The sequence below is a fragment of the Papio anubis genome, chromosome 9, assembly GCF_008728515.1.
Source record: "Papio anubis isolate 15944 chromosome 9, Panubis1.0, whole genome shotgun sequence".
NCBI classification, from domain to species: Eukaryota; Metazoa; Chordata; class Mammalia; order Primates; family Cercopithecidae; genus Papio; species Papio anubis.
The window spans coordinates 115,830,399-115,849,642 of record NC_044984.1 but is presented as its reverse complement, the minus strand read 5'-3'; the positions used below and the strand labels follow the sequence as shown (position 1 = coordinate 115,849,642).

Here is a 19,244-nt window from a genome sequence, read left to right as displayed (position 1 = left end):
TTTTCCAGCAGCTGTGTCGGGCTATTTGCAGTTCCTTGAATGTGTCATGCAGTTTCACATCTCTCTCTTGCTCTTCCTTCTGCCTAGAATATCCACTCTGTAACCCCACTCCCACCCCTGGCACGCAGGGTCCTGTCCTCCCTCTAAGACCCACCTTAGTCATCACCTCCTATGTTCCAGAGTGCTTTTTCCAGCCTCCCTTACCCATGATATGAGGCATCTCTTCTGGGTTAGCATGCCAGGGTCCAGGCTTTAGAGTCACTGCCTGGGTCTGTATCTCAGCTTTCTCATTCATTGATAGTATGACATTGGGTGGATGACTTAACTGTGCCATGCCTCAGTTTCCTCACTTGTAGATGGAGATAATAGTAATTCCTTCCTCATAGATTATTGATACAGAGTGGTGGCTCACGCTGGTAATCCTAGAGCTTTGGGAGCCTGAGGTGGTAGGATTGCTTGAGGCTAGGAGACCAAGACCAGCCTGGGTTACATAGCAAGACCGCATCCCTACCAGAAAAACAAAAAAGATTGTTTATACAAATATTGATGAGTGACTAGCACTTAAGTGTTACCTTTTGGCCAGGTTCAGGGGCTCACACCTGTAATCCTAGCACTTTGGGAGGCCAAGTTGGTCGGGTCACTTGAACCCAGAAGATCGAGACCAGCTTATGTGACATAGTGGGACTCCATCTCTCAAAAAAAAAAAAAAAAAGAAGAAGAAAAATTAGCTGGTGTGGTCACACACGCCTGTATCTCGGCTACTAATGAGGCTGACATGGGAGGATCACCTGAGTCCTGTGAAGTCGAGGCTGTGGTTAGCTGAGATCGCACCACTGCACTCCAGCCTGGGTGACAGAGCGAGACCCTGTCTCAAAAACAGCTCTGCCACTGGAGTGCAGTGGCACAATCTCGGCTTACTGGGACCTCCACCTCCTGGTTCAAGCGATTCTCCTGCCTAAACCTAGATGTTAGTTTTTAATGTCATCATAATGATGTTGCATTGCATTTATGTAGTTGCATGTCTTTCTCCTTCCAGAGTGTAATGCCTTTCAGACTAGGGAACACATTTTACTCATTTCTGTAGTCCCAGCACTTAGCATCAAATCAGATACATAATTCACAGCCAGGAAACACTTGGGTGGGTGGATGTGTGAATTAGGGGGTTAATGAATGAGTCTCCAGTGCAAATTATATACTCTATTAGTTAGTGATGTTAAGCATCTTTTCATGTGCTTACTGGCCATTTATAGATCTTTTTTGGAGAAATAGCTATTTAAATCCTTTGTCTATTTAAAAATTACCTATTCATCTCTTTATTATTGAGTTATCGGAGTTCTTTGTATATTCTGAGTACTAACTGCTTGCTAGATACATGATTTACAAACATTTTCTCCCATTCTGTGGGCCTTTGCACATGATAGTGCCCTTCGAAGCACAAAAGTTTTTTTTGTTTGTTAGGTTTTTTTTTTTTTTTTATGAGACGGAGTTTCGCTCTTGTTGCCCAGGCTGGAGTGCAAAGGTGCGATCTTGGCTGACTGCAACCTCCGCCTCCCGGGTTCAAGCAATTCTCCTGCCTCAGCCTCCTGAGTAGCTGGGATTACAGGCATGCGCAACCATGCCTGGCTAATTTTGTAGTTTTAGTAGAGACGGGGTTTCTCCATGTTTGTCAGGCTGGTCTTGAACTCCCGACCTCAGGTGATCCTCCCGCCTTGGCCTCCCAAAGTGCTGGGATTACACAGGTGAGCCACCACACCCAGCAAAAGTTTTTAATTTTGATGAAGTCTAATTTATCTTTTTTTTTTGTTTTGACACCTGTGCTTTTGGTTTCATATCGGAGAAACCCTTGCCTAATTCAAAGTCATGAAGATTTACACTTGTGTTTTCTTCTAAGAGGTTTATAATTTTAGCTCTGTGTTTAAGTCTTTGATCCGTTTTTGAGTTAATTTGTATATGTGGTGTGAGGTTGGGGTCTACCTTTGTTCTTTTGCGTGTGGATAGCTATTTGTCCCAGCACCATACCTTGAAAAGACCATTCTTTACCCAACTGAATTGCCTTGGCATCCTTGTTAGAAATCATTTGGTCAAAATGTGAGTTTATTTCTGGACTCTCAATTCTGTTCCATTGATCTATAGGTCTGTCTTTTTGCCACTACCATCACAGTCTTGTTTATTGTAGCTTTGTAGTGAGTTTTGAAATCAGAAAGTGAGAGTCTTTTTTTTTTTTTTTAAGACAGAGTCTCGCTCTCTTGCCAGGCTGGAGGGCAGTGGCGCGATCTCAGCTCACTGCAACCTCCGCCTCCCAGGTTCAAGTGATTCTCCTGCCTCAGCCTCCCGAGTAGCTGGGACTACAGGTGTGCACTATCACGTCCAGCTAATTTTTGTACTTTCAGTAGAGACAGGGTTTCACCATGTTGACCAGGATGGTCTCAATCTCTTGACCTTGTGATCTACCCACCTCGGCCACCCAAAGTGCTGGGATTACAGGTGTGAGCCACCACGTCTGGCCTTTTTAGACAGAGTTTCACTCGTTTCCCAGGCTGGAGTGCAATGTCACAATCTTGGCTCACTGTGACTTCCATCCCCTGGGTTCAAGTGATTCTACTGCCTCAGCCTCCCAAGTAGCTGGGATTACAGGTGTGCGCCACCACGCCTGGCTAATTTTGTATTTTTAGTAGGGATGGGGTTTCACCATGTTGGTCAGGCTGGTCTTAAACTTGTGATCTCAAGTGATCCACCTGCTTCGGCCTTCCAACGTGCTGGGATTATAGGCGTGAGCCACCGCCCCACCCTCTACCCCCCACCCCCTTTTTTAGATTGTTTTGGCCATTCCAGGTCTCTCCCATTTTCATGAATTTTAGGATAGTGTGTCAATTTCTGCAGAAAAATCAGTTGGGTTTTTGTTTTGTTTGTTTTTTATTCTTGTTTTGTTTTTGAGATAAGGTCTCATTCTGTCACCCAGGTTGGATGCAGTGGCTTGATCTCAGCTCAGTGCAGCCTCTGCTTCCTGTGCTCAAGTGATTCTCCAGCTTCAGCCTCCTAAGTAGCTGGGACTACAGGTGTGTGACAGCACACTCACCTAGTCTTTTTATTTTTTTGGAGTCTTGCTTTGTTGGCCAGGCTGGTCTTGAACTCCTGGGCTCAAGTGATCCGCCTGCTTTGGCCTCCCAAAGTGCTGAGATTATAGGTGTGAGCCACTGTGCCCAGCCCCAGTTGGGATTTTGCTTGGGGTCACATTGAGTCTGTTGATCACTTTCGGGAGTATAACTGATCATAGCAATATTAAATCTTCCAATTCGTGAACATGGATGTCTTTCCTTTAATTTAGGTTAATCCAAGTAATTTTAATCACTATAATTTAGAGCTAGGGATTGAGGAGGTTCTACCCATGCATTTTATGGTGGATAGTATCTGGTAGACCAGAGGAACTCAAATATCGATGGGATGAATGAATAAACCTTGATAACATTCACTTAAAGGACGATGCTTTTGAGTTGCTGATGGAGAAGGGTGTAGGAATACTAAGATATTTGTGTGTTGTGTGTGTATGTGTGCGTTCATGTTCCAGATTTTCCTAACCTTTTATAGTGTGTTGAGGATATGGTTCCTGGGCTGATAAAATCAACAAGTGGCCTTGGTGTTGGGGATGTTGGTTCGTAAATGAATGTCTGGGGATGCCGTCACTTCCTTTGCTGGGACAGGGGTGTCCTACTCCTACTCTGTCCTAGAGTGGAAGTTAGAATTGGTGTTTGAGGCCAGGCACAGTGACTCATGCCTGTAATGCCAGCACTTTGGGAGGCTGAGGCGGGCAGATCACTTGAGGCCAGGAGTTTGAGACCAGCCTGGCCAACATGATGAAACACTATCTCTACTAAAAATACAAAAATTAGCTGGGCTTGGTGGTGCACACCTGTAATTCCAGCTATTCGGGAGGCTGAAGCACAAGAATTGCTTGAACCCGGGAGCCAGAGGTTACAGTGAGCCAAGATCCCGCCACTGCACTCCAGCCTGGGTGACAGAGTGAGACTCTGTCTCAAAAAAAAAAAAAAGAATTGGCATTTGAAACTTTGGGTAGCACCCAAAAGATACCAAGACAGAGGAAAGCTGTGTGCCAAAAGGAGACAGCTCTGGCTGACTCACCTTCCTTTTTATTCCATTTGCCCCTTTTTGTGTCACTGTTTTCTGTACTCTGCCATCACGTTTCCTGGTTGGGTCTGCAGAGTCCCAGTTGGACTTTTTAATGGAGGCCTCCGAGGTCTGTCTTACCTGTGGGTTTTTCAGTGGGCTTCATTAGGATCTGGCGCCCTGTCGCTGAGCCAACTCTTGACGAGCCAGGCGGGGGCCACTGCCGGCGGCACAAGCCTTCCTGGCCTGATTTGGCAGCGGCTAGACAGGGCCTCATCAAGGTCTCGGGAGACCACAGCTTCTCACACCTCTTCTTTTGGGATGTTATCTGGTATGTGCTCTGTAATTTTCCCGGATGTCCCAGCTGCTGCTGAGGTCCATGCAGGTTGTTTTCCATAGGTTGGATGAGAAGGTGCTTTGGATGGTGCAGGCAAATGGGCTTGTTTTGCAGTGACATAGGAGCTTCAAGACTCAGACTGGATTGGCCCAGCGTTTTTACTTGCCCAGACACTGTCCTCGGGGCAGGGAGGCCAGAGGTGCTCGGTGGCTGTTGATACCTGGTGTTCCTTTGAACTCCTGGAATTTTTTCAGTTTTTTCGCCAGAGAAGCTTGTCTTTAGACTCTGGCTCTGGGGGTCTGGTTTTGTCCTGGGAGGTGGCCCACACTGGCCACTTCACACCTAACTGGAGGCCTCAGACGCCGCCCACAGCATTGCCTGTGTTCCAGGTATTTGAGGAGTGAGCTGGTAACAGGGCACCTGTCCTTTGGAGGGGTAGAATCAGAAAGTGTTACTGTGGGCTGTGACGACAGGGAGAAACGTTTTTGGGTTTCTGCTTCTCTGGAAGTAGCTGTGCTTCTCTGCACCTCTTGTTGGCACCCTTTGCACTAAGGCATGGTGGCACTAGCTGGGAAGCCCTTCCAGGAGCATGTGGCCATCCCAGTGGGTCTGCGGGCCCCTCGCTGCACTTTGCACGTGCAGTTGCTGTGGTTTAGTGTGTTCAGAGCACGAATCTGGAGTCCACGCATCCTGCTGGTTCCATGACCATAGGCAAATTACTGGCTTCAGTTTCCTCATATGAAAAATGGGGACATGAAGGCATCCTCTACAGGGCTGTTACTGGGAAGGTTAGGTAATAACATCAGTAAATGATGGCCATGGTGACCACAGATGGGGGTGCTCAGGGAATCCCCACCCTCACGCAGCATGGCCGTCATCTGGGTCGTCAGTGCTGCCTTGCCTGGCCTTGGCTGCTCTCTGTCGGTTGCTCAGCTTCAGGTTCACAGTCTGCTCTGTGCCGTTCTCAAATCCAGAAAGCTCTGAAAACTGATCTTGTTTTACTTCTCACGTGGGCAGCCAGACCTGAGTTGGATGGACGTGCGCAGTGCTTGGTGGACTTGACCCCCCAAAGGTGCTAATCACAGTGGGACTATGTGAATATGTTGGGGGCACCCAGCCATCATTGTAAGGATGGGTTTCTTCATTTTCTTTGTTTTTTGAGACAGGGTCTTGCTCTGTGTCCTAGGCTGGAGTACAGTGGATGATCACAGCTCACTGCCACTTCAAACTCCTGGGCTCAAGCAATCCTCCCACCTCAGCCTTCTGAGTAGCTGGATCTACAGGTGCACACCACCATGCCCGACTAATTTTTAAAGTTTTTTGTAGGTCTCACTGTGTTGCCCAGGCTGGTGATGAACTCCTGACCTCAAGTGATGCTCCCACCTCAGCCCCCCAGTGTGCTGGGGTTACAGGCATGAGCCACTGTGCCTGGCGCCCTTTGCTGCTTTGGATGGTCCCTTTACCCAGGTGGCTGGTGGTGGCCAGCTTGTCTGTGGGCGACCCTGCAGTCAGCCCTGCAGTCCAGGGCTTGCCCTCCCTGTGACAAGGCCTCCGGCTGGACTGCCCCAAAGCAGAGGGCAGGCATAAGTGAGGGTCCTGAGCAGCTGGGGAAGAGCAGTGGGAGATGACGGTGGTAGAGCCAGGGAGCACTTCCCTTTCCTCTTTTGGGTTCACAGCAGGTTGAGCAGGATGGAGGCCCAGAGTCCCAGTGCTTCCTGAAGGGCCACTCAGGCTGATGGGGGCCTCGAAGCTCCTTGAATGCTGCAGGAAGGTGAATCGGAGGAATGGATCTGCTTAGGTGTTGACAGCAAAGGGGTGGCACGTGAGGCTATGGGCTTTCTACAGGGACCACTGCGCTGGAGAAGAAAGTTGGTGGTGGCGAGGCTATATTGGAGGAGAAAGGGGGGCTGTTTTTCTTCCTATGCAGTTGGAAGTTTCTAGGAAGCCCCTAAGGTGCAGGGAGTTGGGTGTGTTGTGGGAGGGGGTCCGTGTGATGTGGACCTTCTTCTCCATTGGAGTGGATGAATAGTAACAGCTCTTCTGGGACTGTGTGCTCCCAAAAGTATGGGGTTTTGTTTGGGGATTCAAGTATGACAAGTCACTGAAATGAAGAGGGCGGGACTCTAGACCAAAGTGTGTTCAATTAGCTGTAAAGGGGCTTTAGGTGTTAGATGCCAGTTAGGTCAGCTGGTTTCCAAGGTGACCACGTGTCTCCCTGTTAGGGACTTCACCGTTTCTCAGCCACCCCGGCCTCTCCAGAAAGATGCCACAGACAAGAAAAGCTCTCCTATCCTTGTCCCTCCCACCGCAGGTCCAAGGTGGACAGTGTCCTCAGGAGCTAGCTTTGGGCTCCCCCGTAGATCCTGGGTCTGCAGGAGGCTCTGGGGCTGGGAACCAGAGGTCGGGGGCTGTGACTGTCCCATTTTCCTGGCTTAGCTACTAGCCCAGCTCTCCTGTCTACCTACTGTCTCTCTTCTCTGAGTCCCAGGGAAGGGAGCATTTGGAACCCATCTAGGGAAGGTCTGAGTAGTCAGGGACCTGAAGGTTACTATCCTATCCTCCCTGGGGTGGCTTTGGTTTGTTGAGTGCATTCTGCATGCCAGGCTGGTTCGCAGAGGTGCAGTGTTGGACAAGACACCTGTGGTGAGTGCCCCTCTGTGCCCCGTCTCAAAGGGAAGGACGGTACAGGAACAGGTGATTGCCGTCATGAGCGCTCTAACAGGATCCCTGGGAGGGGCCCTGAACCCAGTGCAGGTGGGCAGGAGGGGCTTCCAGAAGAAAGCAGCCTGTAAACTGGCCAGGCGGGATGAATGGGCATCAGCCAAGTGGCTTGGCAGGGTGGGGTTGGCCTTCCGGGCTGGGAGAACAGAGACCGATTGTGTGACCCCTTGCGGTCTTTCTTGGAGAGCAGACAGAGGTGGGAAAGGTGGGCAGGGTCCGAGCCTGTGGGTGCGGCCATGGAAGGTCTCGAGCGGTGTGCTGTGGCAAGAAGCATGCACCCTCTGTCCTCCTCTCCTAGAGCTGCTATAACCGGTGGCTTAAAACAACGGGCCTTTCTTCTCTCCCAGTTCTGGAGGCCAGGAGTCTGAAGTCAAGGTGTGGGCTGGCGGGCGGGGCTGGCTTTGCGGGCTCTTGGGGAGGGTCCTTCCCCGCGCCTCGAGCTCCTGGTGTGTGCTGCCATCCTTGGCACTTACTGGCTTGTAGACAGGGCTCCAGTCTGTGGAAGGCCAGTGTCTTCACACACGTTCACTCCGTGCGTGTCCATCTCTATGTCCAAATGGCCCCCTTTCGTAAGGACACCAGTCATACTGGATTAGCGTTCACCTGAATTACCTCGTTTAACCTGACGGTCTCTGCAAAGCCCCCATCTCCAAATAAAGATCACACTCTGAGGCTTGGGGTTTAGAGCCCCCATCGTGTTTTTCTGGGATACACAGTTTGCTCCCTAATACCCTTTCCGGGGGTCTGGCGGTGCCTGCAGCCTCCCCATCTGACCAGTTCTGTCTGTTCCCCTGCAGAACCGGGCTGTGGGTCGGCCCAAGGGGAAGCTGGGCCCGGCCTCCGCGGTGAAGTTGGCCGCCAACCGGACAACGGCAGGAGCTCGGCGGCGCCGGACGCGATGCCGCAAGTGCGAGGCCTGCCTGCGGACCGAGTGCGGAGAGTGCCACTTCTGCAAGGACATGAAGAAGTTCGGGGGCCCCGGGCGCATGAAGCAGAGCTGCATCATGCGGCAGTGCATCGCGGTGAGTGCAGCCCCGGTCCAGCCCTGCGCTCGATCCAGGCCCCTGCGTGCCGGCCCGCGTGTCTGACAGCTGCTCGCTCTGGCCGCCCCTCCGCACACAGAGAAGCCGGGGCTGTGGACTGCCCGAGAGCTCTTCCTGTGGACGGGAAGGCGCCGGCCGCTTTGCAGGCTCAGGCCTCCTGCTCCTTCCCTCCCAGGGTGCCCAGGTACTTTGAAGTTGCTGCCATTAAAGATGACAAGCAGCCTGTCCTGTCTGTGACCCCGTTGCCAACATTACGGTCCAGTTGGTGATGGTTCTGGACCCTTCCTTCCTCCCGGCCCTGCCTTCAGAGTCAGAAGTCTGGGTGGAAGGTCAGCGCCCCATCTCAGGGGGCTGCCCCCAACAAGGAGTGATTTATGGTGCCGAGGAACCGCGCCTGGGAGAGCCTGGCCTGCCCCTCCACACCGCCTGGCCTCAGCTCCAGCAGTGGCCCCGCGCCGCTGGTCTTGTACCCGGACCGGGCAGTGGACGTGGACTTCCGCAACGGGGCGAGGTCGCGGGGTTTGCCCTTGAATCGCCTTGTACACACCCACATGCTCTGCCTTCCCCAGGGCGCTGCTCCCCGGGGGCCGGCGATCCTCCCTGTGGAGGAGTCGTCTCCCAGTCCCCGTGGAAAAGCAGGCTCGGCTGGAGGGACGGGATTCCTCGGCCTTGGTGCGCTCATCTACAGGCCCAGCCTGGCATAGGGTGAGCCCTTCCTCCTTGGCTGCCGATGCCCCCCAGGCCCAGACACCTCACCCATCTCCTTCCACGCATATTTCTTGTGTTTTGTTTTTTTAAATTGTGGTAAAAAAATACATTAATCATTTTTAAGTATGCAATACAGTAGTATTATCATATGCACGTTTTTGGGAAGCTGATCCCTAGAACTTTTTCATTTTGCAAAACTGAAACTGCATACCCATTGAAGCTCTGCTCTCCTTTCCCCTCCCTCAGCCCCGGGCAACCACCATTCCACTTTCAGTTTCTAAGAGCTTGACTCCTCTCCGGACCTCCTAGAGGTGGAATCATGCAGTAATTGGCTTTCTGTGATTGGATTGGCTTGTTTATAGCCCTGAGCATAATGTCCTCAGGGTTCATCCATGTTGAAGCATATGACAGTTTCCTTTTTTTTTGTTTTTTTTTTATGGCCAATTAATACTCTATTGTGTATTTGCACCAAATTTTCTTTTTTTTTTCTGAGATGGAGTCTCACTCTGTCGCCCAGGCTAGAGTGCAGCGGTGGAATTTTGGCTTACTACAACCTCTGCCTCCTGGGTTCAAGCAATTCTCCTGCCTCAGTCTCCTGAGTAGCTGGATTACAGGCACCCGCCACCACATCGGGCTAATTTTTAAATTTTTAGTACAGGGCTTCATCATGTTGGCCAGGCTGGTCTCGAACTCCTGACCTCAGGTGATCCGCCCACCTTGGCCTCCAAGAGTGCTGGGATTATAGGCGTGAGCCACTGCGCCGGACCAAAATTTTCTTTATCCGTTCATCTGTTGATGGACGTATGGGTTGCTTTCACCTGTTGCCTATTGTGAATAGTGCTGCAGTGAACATCGGTGTGCAGACACCTCTTTGAGATCGTGTTTTGAATTCTTCTGGATATACAGTTGAACCTTGGAACAACACAAGGGTTGGGGCACCACCTGACCCCTGTGCAGTTGAAAATCTGAGTGTAACTTTTGACTCCCCTAAAACTTAACTACTGTTAGCCTCTTGTTGACCAGAAGCCTTATCAGTAACAAAAACAGTCCATTAACACATATTTTATGTTATATGTATTATATACTGTATTCTCACAATAAAGTAAGCTAGAGAAAAGAAAATACTAAGATCATTAGGAAAATATATTGATCGTTCATTAAGTGGGAGTGGATCATCATAAAGGTCTTCATGCTCATTATCTTCACATTGTGTAGACAGAGGAGGAGGGGTTGGTCTTGCTGTCTCAGGGTGGCAGAGGCAGAAGAGATGAAGGAGGTAGAAGGGGGAGGCAGGAGATGCAGGCACACTCAGTATAACTTTTATTGAAAAAAAAATCCGCATATAAGTGAACCCACACAGTTCAATCCTGTGCTGTGTAAGGGCCAACTCCGTGCCCAGAAGTGGGCTTGCTGGGTCATATGATGATTCTATTTTTAGCTTTTTGAGGAACCTCTGTACTGTTGGCCACTGTGGCCGTGCCGTTTCACATTCCCACCACGGGTGCATGAAGGTTCCTGTTTCTCTCTCTCTCTTTTTTTTTTTTTTTTTGAGATGGAGTCTTGCTCTGTTGCCCAGGCTGGAGTGCAGTGGTGTGATCTCGGCTCACTGCAAGCTCTGCCTCCCGGGTTCACGCCGTTCTCCGGCCTCAGCCTCCCGAGTAGCTGGGCGCCTACCACCACGCCTGGCTAATTTTTTGTATTTTTAGTAGAGACGGGGTTTCACCATGTTGGCCAGGATGGTCTCGATCTCATGACCTTGTGAGCCACCCACCTCGGCCTCCCAAAGTGCTGGGATTACAGGCTTGAGCCACTGCGCCCGGCGAAGGTTCCTGTTTCTCTGCATCCCCATCAACATCTGTTATGTTATGGGCTTTTAGTTTGTTTGTTTTTAGTAGCCATCCTAATGTGTATGAGGTGACATCTCAGTGTAGTTTTTATTTACTTTTCCCTAATGCCTAGTGATGTTGAGCATCTTTCACCTTTCAAGTGCTTATTGGCTGTTTGTCTGTCTTCTTTGGAGAAATGTCTGAGTCCTCAGACCGTTTTTACACTGGTTTTCTTTTCTTTTTTTGAGAGTCTCACTCTTTTGCCCAGGCTAGAGTGCGATGGCGCAGTCTCGGCTCACTGCAGCCTCTGCCTCCCGGGTTCAAGCAATTATCCTGCCTCAGCCTCCCAGGTAGCTGGGGTTACAGGCACGTACCACCACACTCAGCTAATTTTTGTGTTTTTGGTAGAGGCAGGGTTTCACTTTACTGACCAGGGTGGTCTCAAACCCCTGACCTCAGTTGATCACCGTCCCACCCCCGCCCCCCGCCTTGGCCTCCCAAAATTCTGGGATTACAAGTGTGAGCCACTGCACCTGGCCTAAATTGGTTTTCTTTTGGTGGTTTTTGTTGTTGAGTTAGAGAAGTTCTAAATATGTTTTGGATATTAACCCTTATCAGGTCTCTGGTTTGCAAGGATTTTCTCCCATCCTGTAGGTTGCCTTTTCCTCTGTTGATTCTTTCCTTTGCTGCAGAAGTTCGGTTTCACTGCTTGTGCTTTTAATTGGTACCCGAACCCCAGGATATTTTCATGGATTTCGGGGAATTTGTGAGCCATCCTGAAATTAAATGCATTTTTGTCTGTGTGCATGCATGGATGTACATTTTTTGGAGACAGGGTCCATGTGACCCATTGGATCCTATAGAATTTAAAAGAGCTTGTCTATAGCAACTGTTGGTTTTTAGAACGGTGTCACCTAAAACTCAAATTGTGCCAGCAATGAATCCACGACTGTCTTTTTCTCTTTGGCATTACTTTTTCTCCCATTCCCCGTGTGCTGGGCCCGGTTATAGGAAACTTGTCTCGGGTGCCCCCTTATCTTTGCTACTCTGGTTCCTGGCACAGTGCATGCTGTTTGAAGGAAACCCCATTTTTTTATGTCTCCTACTCTCTTCAGCTTGACATAGCTTCTGGAACTGATGGCAGATGCAGGCTTGGCCTGACCCTTGGTGTCCTTCTTACTCTTCTCCCAGCCCTTCTGCTCTGCCAGGGCACTTCTCACGCATTACCCACCTATGACATACGCAGCCCCACCTATCTTCCTCTTCTGTCCCCTCCCTTTGCTCCGTCGCTGGGGCTGCCTCCGTAGCTTCCTCCCCTCTCCACCATGTCCCTGCTGGTGTCCCTGCTGGTGCCGTGCAGTCTGCCCTCTAACATGAGCCCCAAGCCCCTCCCCAGCCCCTGCAGGAGATTTGCCTCTTGCGCCACCTCCCATCCTGCCACCTGGCTTAGAGCCAGTTCTGCCATCTGCCCCACCCCACCACAGACCCTCTTCTTGCCGTGTGGGCCGTGCTTCACCCTCTGCCCCCCATGCAGTCTGGTCTCCAGCCGTCCCCTTTGGCCCGGCCTGCTTTGCGCAGGCTGCTCTGTCCTCATTCACCTTGAGGCCCTGTGGCCTTGCCCACTTGGCTTCTCTCCACCCTGTCCCGAGTCCTCCAGAAATCAGCCTCTGCTGCTTTTGAGAACTCTTGAATATGACTTTTCCATGTTTTCTTTGGATTTCAGCGACTAATGTCTTTTTCTTCCCAAATAGCTCACGGGGAGCGGCCATCTCCCTCACTCCTGCGTCCCCCAAGACTTTGTTTCAGACCGTGGCAGATGTGTGTTTGGTATTTGTGGAAGGAACGATGACTGCCTTGCCTTCTGTGTCCTGTTTATTATAATTCAGACATTTGCACCATTTAATCAAGTCTTTTTCACTTACCAGTGGCGCGTATATTCCCAGCCTGCTTGAAGCTCCTCTGAGCAGCGTAATAAAGGTTGGCTACGGGTGCACTGGGCGGGATGAGGCTGACCCGCCCTGGCCTCAGGGGGCTCACAGCCGGATGTACCAAGTTCTCACACTTCAGGGTCTCAGGAACCCTTCATGCTCTTAAAAATTATGAAGACCCTAAAGAGTTTTTCTTTTATGCAGGCTGTATATTTATTAATACTGACTGTATTAAAAATTTAAACTGAGTTTGGTGTGAGAGGACTTTAGCTAAAAAAAAAAAAAAAATTAAAACTGATTTTTTTTTTTTTTTTGAGACAGTCTCACTCTGTCACCCAGGCTGGAGTGCAGTGGTATACTCGTGGTTCACTGCAGCCTCTAACTCCTGGGCTCAAACAATCCTCCCACCTCAGCCTCCCGAGTAGCTGGGACTGCAGGCATTCATTACGCCCAGCTGATCTTTGTATTTTTTGTAAAGACAGGGTTTTGCCACATTGCCCAGGCTAGTCTCAAACTCCTGGACTCAGGCAATCTGCCTGCCTTGGCCTACCAAAGTGCTGGGATTACAGGCATGTGCTATCACTCCTGGCCAAGAAATTTTTTTTTAGATTTTAAATTTATCTTAAAATAACAAGAAAGCCCATGGCGTGTTAATAGAAATAACATATTTTGGCCGGGCACGGTGGCTCAAGCGTGCAATCCCAGCACTTTGGGAGGCTGAGGTGGGAGGATCACTTGAGGTCAGGAGTTTGAGACCAGCCTGGCCAACATGGTGAAACCCCATCTCTACTAAAAAGACAAAAATTACCCAGCATGCCTGTAGTCCCAGCTACTTGGGAGGTTGAGGTGGGAGAATCGCCTGAACCCAGGAGGCAGACGGAGGTTGCAGTGAGCCAAGATCATGTCACTGCACTCCAGACTGGGCGACAAAGCAAGACACTGTCACAAAAATAAATAAGAAAAAAGAAACATATTTTTATGAGAAATAATTACATTTTCCAAAAACAAAAATAAGAATAATGGCATTGTTTTATATTTTTGTAAATCTCTTTTATGTCTGGTTCATTAGAAAGGGCTTGGAATTGCCGGGCGCGGTGGTTCACACCTGTGATCCTAGTACTTTGGGAGGCTGAGGCAGGTGGATCACAAGATCAGGAGTTCGAGACCGGCCTGGCCAACATGGTGAAAGCCCCTGTCTCTACTAAAAATACAAAAAAGTAGCTGGGTGTGGTGGCGGGCGCCTGTGCTACTCAGGAGACTGAGGCAGGAGAATCGCTTGAACCCAGAAGGCAGAGGTTGCAATGAGTCGAGACTGTGCCACCGCACTCCAGCCTGGGCGACAGAGCAAGATTCCGTCTCAAAAAAAAAAAAAAAAAGACCTGGAATTTTCATATCTCCTTCTGTGTTTTGTCTATTGTGATATGTTGTTTTGGAGGGAGTATGAGGAAAATTCGGCCTCACACAGATATATACTAGTTGGAAAAGGGAGGAGTATTTTAATAATTGTGGATACTCTGATCCTCAACTAGAACTCAGCAGAGTTTTCTTTACAGGTTAGTTGCAACGTGGAGTCTGAAACTGTATCAGTGAGCTGTTCACACTGTTACATTGAACTTCATCAGCCTGTCTTGCCCTTTGAGTAGCTCATTTGCTCAGGCATGATGTTGTAACACCATGTATTGGTCATCTGGAAAATATTGGCTCCCTGAGTTAGGCGGATTTTCCAAATATTGGCACATAATATTATTTTAGAAATCACATTTGTTAATATGATCACTGATCTCATCGGAAAAGTCTCTCAGTATTGGGAAGCTGTGCAGGTTATGGTGGTTCATGTAAGTTTTCCAGAAGTCTAATTGTCATTCAGAAACTTGAATTTTGTCATTTGCAACAAATGCGGTCAGTTATTTTTCTGGAAATGACAAGCTCACTTCTTTGATCTTCACAGAAATACACCAATGTCCAGGGGCTTTCTATCAGTCATTCCTTCAAGTAAAAATAATCTATGGAGAAAGTGGCCATTTCGGCTCCCAGCTCAGTCACGAGTGCCTTTCCTTTGGTACGCATCACCTGTGTGCTGAGGCACTTTATTGTCACAAAGCATCTGAAAAGGATGTGTACTCTAGGGCAAGGTTTTCATAAAGTAATTTTTACTGTTTCATCAGAGATATTCTTAGATGAAACTGGGGATCTTTTTAATAAGTGTATGGCCGTGAGTCCCCTCATGGCTGCTGGTGCACCTGGGGGCCTTGCCTTGACTGGTGCTGAGGGGCCAGCAGTTTTACCCACCAGTACAAATATCAATACTGTGCAAAAGGCAAATAACATCGGTTATTCTGAAGACAGTTCTGACCTCCTAGCCTCTCTGTAAAGGTCTTGGGAGCCCGCAGTCCATGGTCTGTGCCTTGAATACCCACTGGTGAGACGCAGCCTCATCTCATCTGCATGGATCTGGGCTGGGTTCACGCCCCCGCTCCTTTGGAGCTTTTATGAATGTGAGGCCTTCCCTGATCTCCATATTTAAAATCAGCCCCCCTTCTGCCCCTCACTCCAGCCCTCTAATTTTTCCCCATGTCTCTGTCTCTAACATGCTCTGTTCTTCATTTTGTCTGCCTCCCTCCACTAAAATGTAAGCTCTGGATGGCAGAGATTTTGAGCTGTCTTGTTCCTTGCTGTATCCCCAGCAATTAAGAGTAGTATCTGGCATGCGGAGGTAGTAGCCTGATACATATTTCAGTGAATGAGTGAGTGAATGTGCCTGGGCCACTTTCCTGGGGTCTCCTGGCAGGTCTGAGGGGAGCAGCTCATTGCCCTTGACCTGGCCCTCCTGGGGGTCCATGCTTCCCACCCCTGATGACTTGTCTTGTTCTCCCTGGCTCCTCAGCCAGTGCTCCCCCACACCGCCGTGTGCCTTGTGTGTGGCGAGGCGGGGAAGGAAGACACGGTGGAAGAGGAGGAAGGCAAGTTTAACCTCATGCTCATGGAGTGCTCCATCTGCAACGAAATCATCCACCCCGGATGCCTTAAGGTGAGCGGCCCAGTGGGGACAGGTGATGCTGACGCTGTGGGGCAGGTAGGGTTGCTGGAGATGCTGGTGAGGTGGTGGGATGCAGGTCGTGCGGTGAATTCCTGGAGAACCCCTGAGTCTGGGTGATCCTGTGTGTCAAGGGGATAAGCCCAGAGCAAGGAGGGCCTGGAGTACCTTGGAGACCCAATGTCATTAAAGGAATAAACAGACCCCCACGTCCCAGGACGTCAGATCCAGAGAGGGTTCCCAGTCTCAGCGGATGGCAAACACAGGCTGCTTGTTTGTAGCTGGGCCAGAGGGAGAGCCTCCAGGTGGCTCCAGGCTTCTGGGAGAACAAGGCCCCACACCCCACTCCTTCCTTCAGCATCCTGTAGAGTCCTCTGCAAAGTCCTTTCTGCATGCCAGGCGCTGAGCTGGTGGCTTTACCTGGGTCATACCCCTCAGTGAGATGGGCACACTAACTTTTATGGCTGAGGACACCAGCCTACAGAGACAGAGTGACTTGCCCAGGGTCCCAGAGAAGCAAAAGGGCTCCGCCTCTGAACCCTGGCCTGGATCCACAGTTGCCCGTCTCTGCCAGCCTCTGCGGCTGTGTTTTCTTTTGGCTGGAAACAGGATAGACGTGACACTGGGGAGGGGGTGCTGCTGCTTCTGGAAGACATGGCCTCACAGAGCCTTGTGCCCGTGGGCCCTCTTCTCCGCTCGTCCCTCTTCTGAGTCCTGGTGTTCCCCGCAGATTAAGGAGTCAGAGGGTGTGGTCAACGACGAGCTTCCAAACTGCTGGGAGTGTCCGAAGTGTAACCACGCCGGCAAGACCGGGAAAGTGAGTGCCGGGCTCCAAGTCCCAGGGTCAGTCGGGAGAGGGGCGGGCCTGGGCCTGGCTGGGACCAGCCTGTCCCAGGAGTGTCAGGCAGGTGGGGTGCCGTGGGCCTGGGGAGGAGGAAGGGCAAGTCCAAAGGTATACAGTTGGTCTGTTCCTTCTCTCTTTTTGGCCTACAAGCAAAAGCGTGGCCCTGGCTTTAAGTATGCCTCCAACCTGCCCGGCTCCCTGCTCAAGGAGCAGAAGATGAACCGGGACAACAAGGAAGGGCAGGAACCTGCCAAGCGGAGGAGCGAATGTGAGGAGGCGCCCCGGCGCAGGTCGGACGAGCACCCCAAGAAGGTGCCGCCGGATGGCCTCCTGCGCAGAAAGTCTGATGACGTGCACCTGAGGAAGAAGCGGAAATACGAGAAGCCCCAGGAGCTGAGTGGACGCAAGCGGGTACGGACCAGGAGGGGCTGAGAGACAAAGGGGGTGGTCTGGCTGGTCCTAGGTGCTGGGTTGGAAGGCCGGGGGAGGGGGTGGGCAGCGAGTAGAGCTTGGGATAATCCCAGCCTCTTGCTGCCCTGAGCAGGTCACCTAAGTCCTGAGAGCCCTGCCCCAAGGAAAGGAGGGGAAAACCAGCGAGTCACTCCTCTTCCCACCCCCCCCTTTAGGCCTCATCGCTTCAAACGTCCCCCGGTTCCTCCTCTCACCTCTCGCCGAGGCCCCCTCTAGGCAGCAGCCTCAGCCCCTGGTGGAGATCCAGTCTCACTTACTTCCAGCAGCAGGTGCTCCCACGACGCACGCCCTCCTGAGGCCCTGGGGACTGGCGAGTCCCGGGCTGTCCCCCACCCCACCCCGCTGGTCCTCCACCCCACTGCTGCCTCTCCTGAGGCTTCCCAGGTCTCGGCCCCAGATCTCTGGCTCGTGGTTCTGGCTTCGGGCCTGGGAAGCTGTCTGTGACTAGAGCCTCTGTTGGTTGGGATGGAAGCTGTGAGTCCAGGGAACCTCTGAGGAGCCTGATGGCCCTGCTCCACCCACGGGCCATGCTGTCACCAGCCACAAGGTGGCGCCAGGAGTCTCTCCCAGCTCTAGCCATTCCGGCTGGGCCGGGGATCCCCACAGGGCTGTGCTCCAGAACTGGCTCCCAAAGCCGAGGCTTGTTTGAATGGCGGCTACACATCTCCGGGTCTGGGGGGTGGGAGGTCAGTTGGGTGGGAACAGTTCAGCCGTACTACTTCCAGCTTCTTCCTTGAAAGCCGCAGGCAGGGCTCGCCCGTCTGTCGGTCAGACGTGGAGATGGCATTTGTGGGGAAGGCGCCCCTCCAGCCCCTCCTCTAGAGACTGTGGACTCATGGTGGGGTGGGGTGTCGAGGGGACCAAATCCCACGAGCCCGGGGAGCAAGCTCTGCGTCCTTTCTTTTTCGTGACAGCTCAAACCTGGCAAAGAAGATAAGCTTTTCAGGAAAAAGGTACCATCTTCCCCTCCCCCCTGTGCCCCAGGCCCGAGCGGTTAGAGCTGCACAGCAGCTCCCTGGGCCACAGTCCCGTGGCAGGGGGGCGGGAGGCCTTGGGTGGGCGCAGCCCTGAGCCCTACAGGCTGACGCGTCTCCGCTCTCGCCCTCAGCGTCGGTCCTGGAAGAACGCCGAGGACCGCATGGCGCTGGCCAACAAGCCCCTCCGGCGCTTCAAGCAGGAACCCGAGGACGATCTGCCCGAGGCACCCCCAAAGACCAGGGAGAGCGACCACTCCCGCTCCAGCTCCCCCACCGCAGGACCCAGCACCGAGGGGACCGAGGGCCCGGAGGAAAAGAAGAAGGTGAAGATGCGCCGGAAGCGGCGGCTTCCCAACAAGGAGCTGAGCAGGGAGCTGAGCAAGGAGCTCAACCACGAGATCCAGAGGACGGAGAGCAGCCTGGCCAACGAGAACCAGCAGCCCATCAAGTCGGAGCCTGAGAGCGAGGGCGAGGAGCCCAAGCGGCCCCCAGGCGTCTGCGAGCGTCCCCACCGCTTCAGCAAGGGGCTCAACGGCACCCCTCGGGAGCTGCGGCACCAGCTGGGACCCGGCCTGCGCAGCCCGCCCCGTGTCATCTCCCGGCCCCCACCCTCCGTGTCCCCGCCAAAGTGTATCCAGATGGAGCGCCATGTGATCCGGCCACCCCCCATCAGCCCCCCGCCGGACTCGCTACCCCTGGACGATGGGGCAGCCCACGTCATGCACAGGGAGGTGTGGATGGCCGTCTTCAGCTACCTCAGCCACCAAGACCTGTGTGTCTGCATGCGGGTCTGCAGGACCTGGAACCGCTGGTGAGCGGCAGCCTGTGTAGGGCTCTAGGTTAAGGCTCAGGCAGCACCAGGGATGGCCCGTGTGTGTGGAGTCGATGCTCTTTCCTTCCAAGCCCCAGTATGGCTTCACTGTGCTCCGCAAAGCGTTCCAGCTGGCTACAGTGGCCCCTCTGGTCTTGTTAGAGGAGGTGACCTGGTTTACTCCCTGATTTAGCTTCCTGGAGGGTAAAGTGAGGACCACGTGAAGTCCTTGGCTTTGGAGAGTTAGTCCAGGTTTCCAGCAAGGTTGCCAGTTGCAACTTCAGGCTAGCCGATATTTACCAGCTTTCTGGCCTTAGCTCTGCCTTACCCCTCTTGGATGAACGGGCATGAGACCTGCTTCATGGGGTTGTTTGGAAGAACGGCCGGTAGAGGGCGTTGTAAAGCCCATGGTAAATACTTGC

The 19,244-nt window shown here is 52.0% G+C and overlaps 1 protein-coding gene across 16 annotated transcripts in view; it reads left to right on the top strand.

The window, feature by feature from the left end:
- The window catches only part of KDM2B (lysine demethylase 2B), a 153,570-nt gene that overhangs the window by 120,425 nt on the left and 13,901 nt on the right, over positions 1–19,244 (top strand). For 10 of the 16 annotated variants that reach the window (XM_031650834.1, XM_031650830.1, XM_021923037.2 and 7 more), the window contains 7 exons: positions 7,978–8,202; positions 15,570–15,713; positions 16,450–16,536; positions 16,705–16,974; positions 17,190–17,303; positions 17,949–17,987; positions 18,143–18,822. In XM_031650834.1, coding sequence (XP_031506694.1) covers positions 7,978–8,202; positions 15,570–15,713; positions 16,450–16,536; positions 16,705–16,974; positions 17,190–17,303; positions 17,949–17,987; positions 18,143–18,822 — 1,559 coding nt within the window. The remainder of the gene's footprint in view (positions 1–7,977; positions 8,203–15,569; positions 15,714–16,449; positions 16,537–16,704; positions 16,975–17,189; positions 17,304–17,948; positions 17,988–18,142; positions 18,823–19,244) is intronic. The other 6 variants (XM_021923049.2, XM_031650831.1, XM_021923038.2 and 3 more) reach the window with 3 other exon arrangements.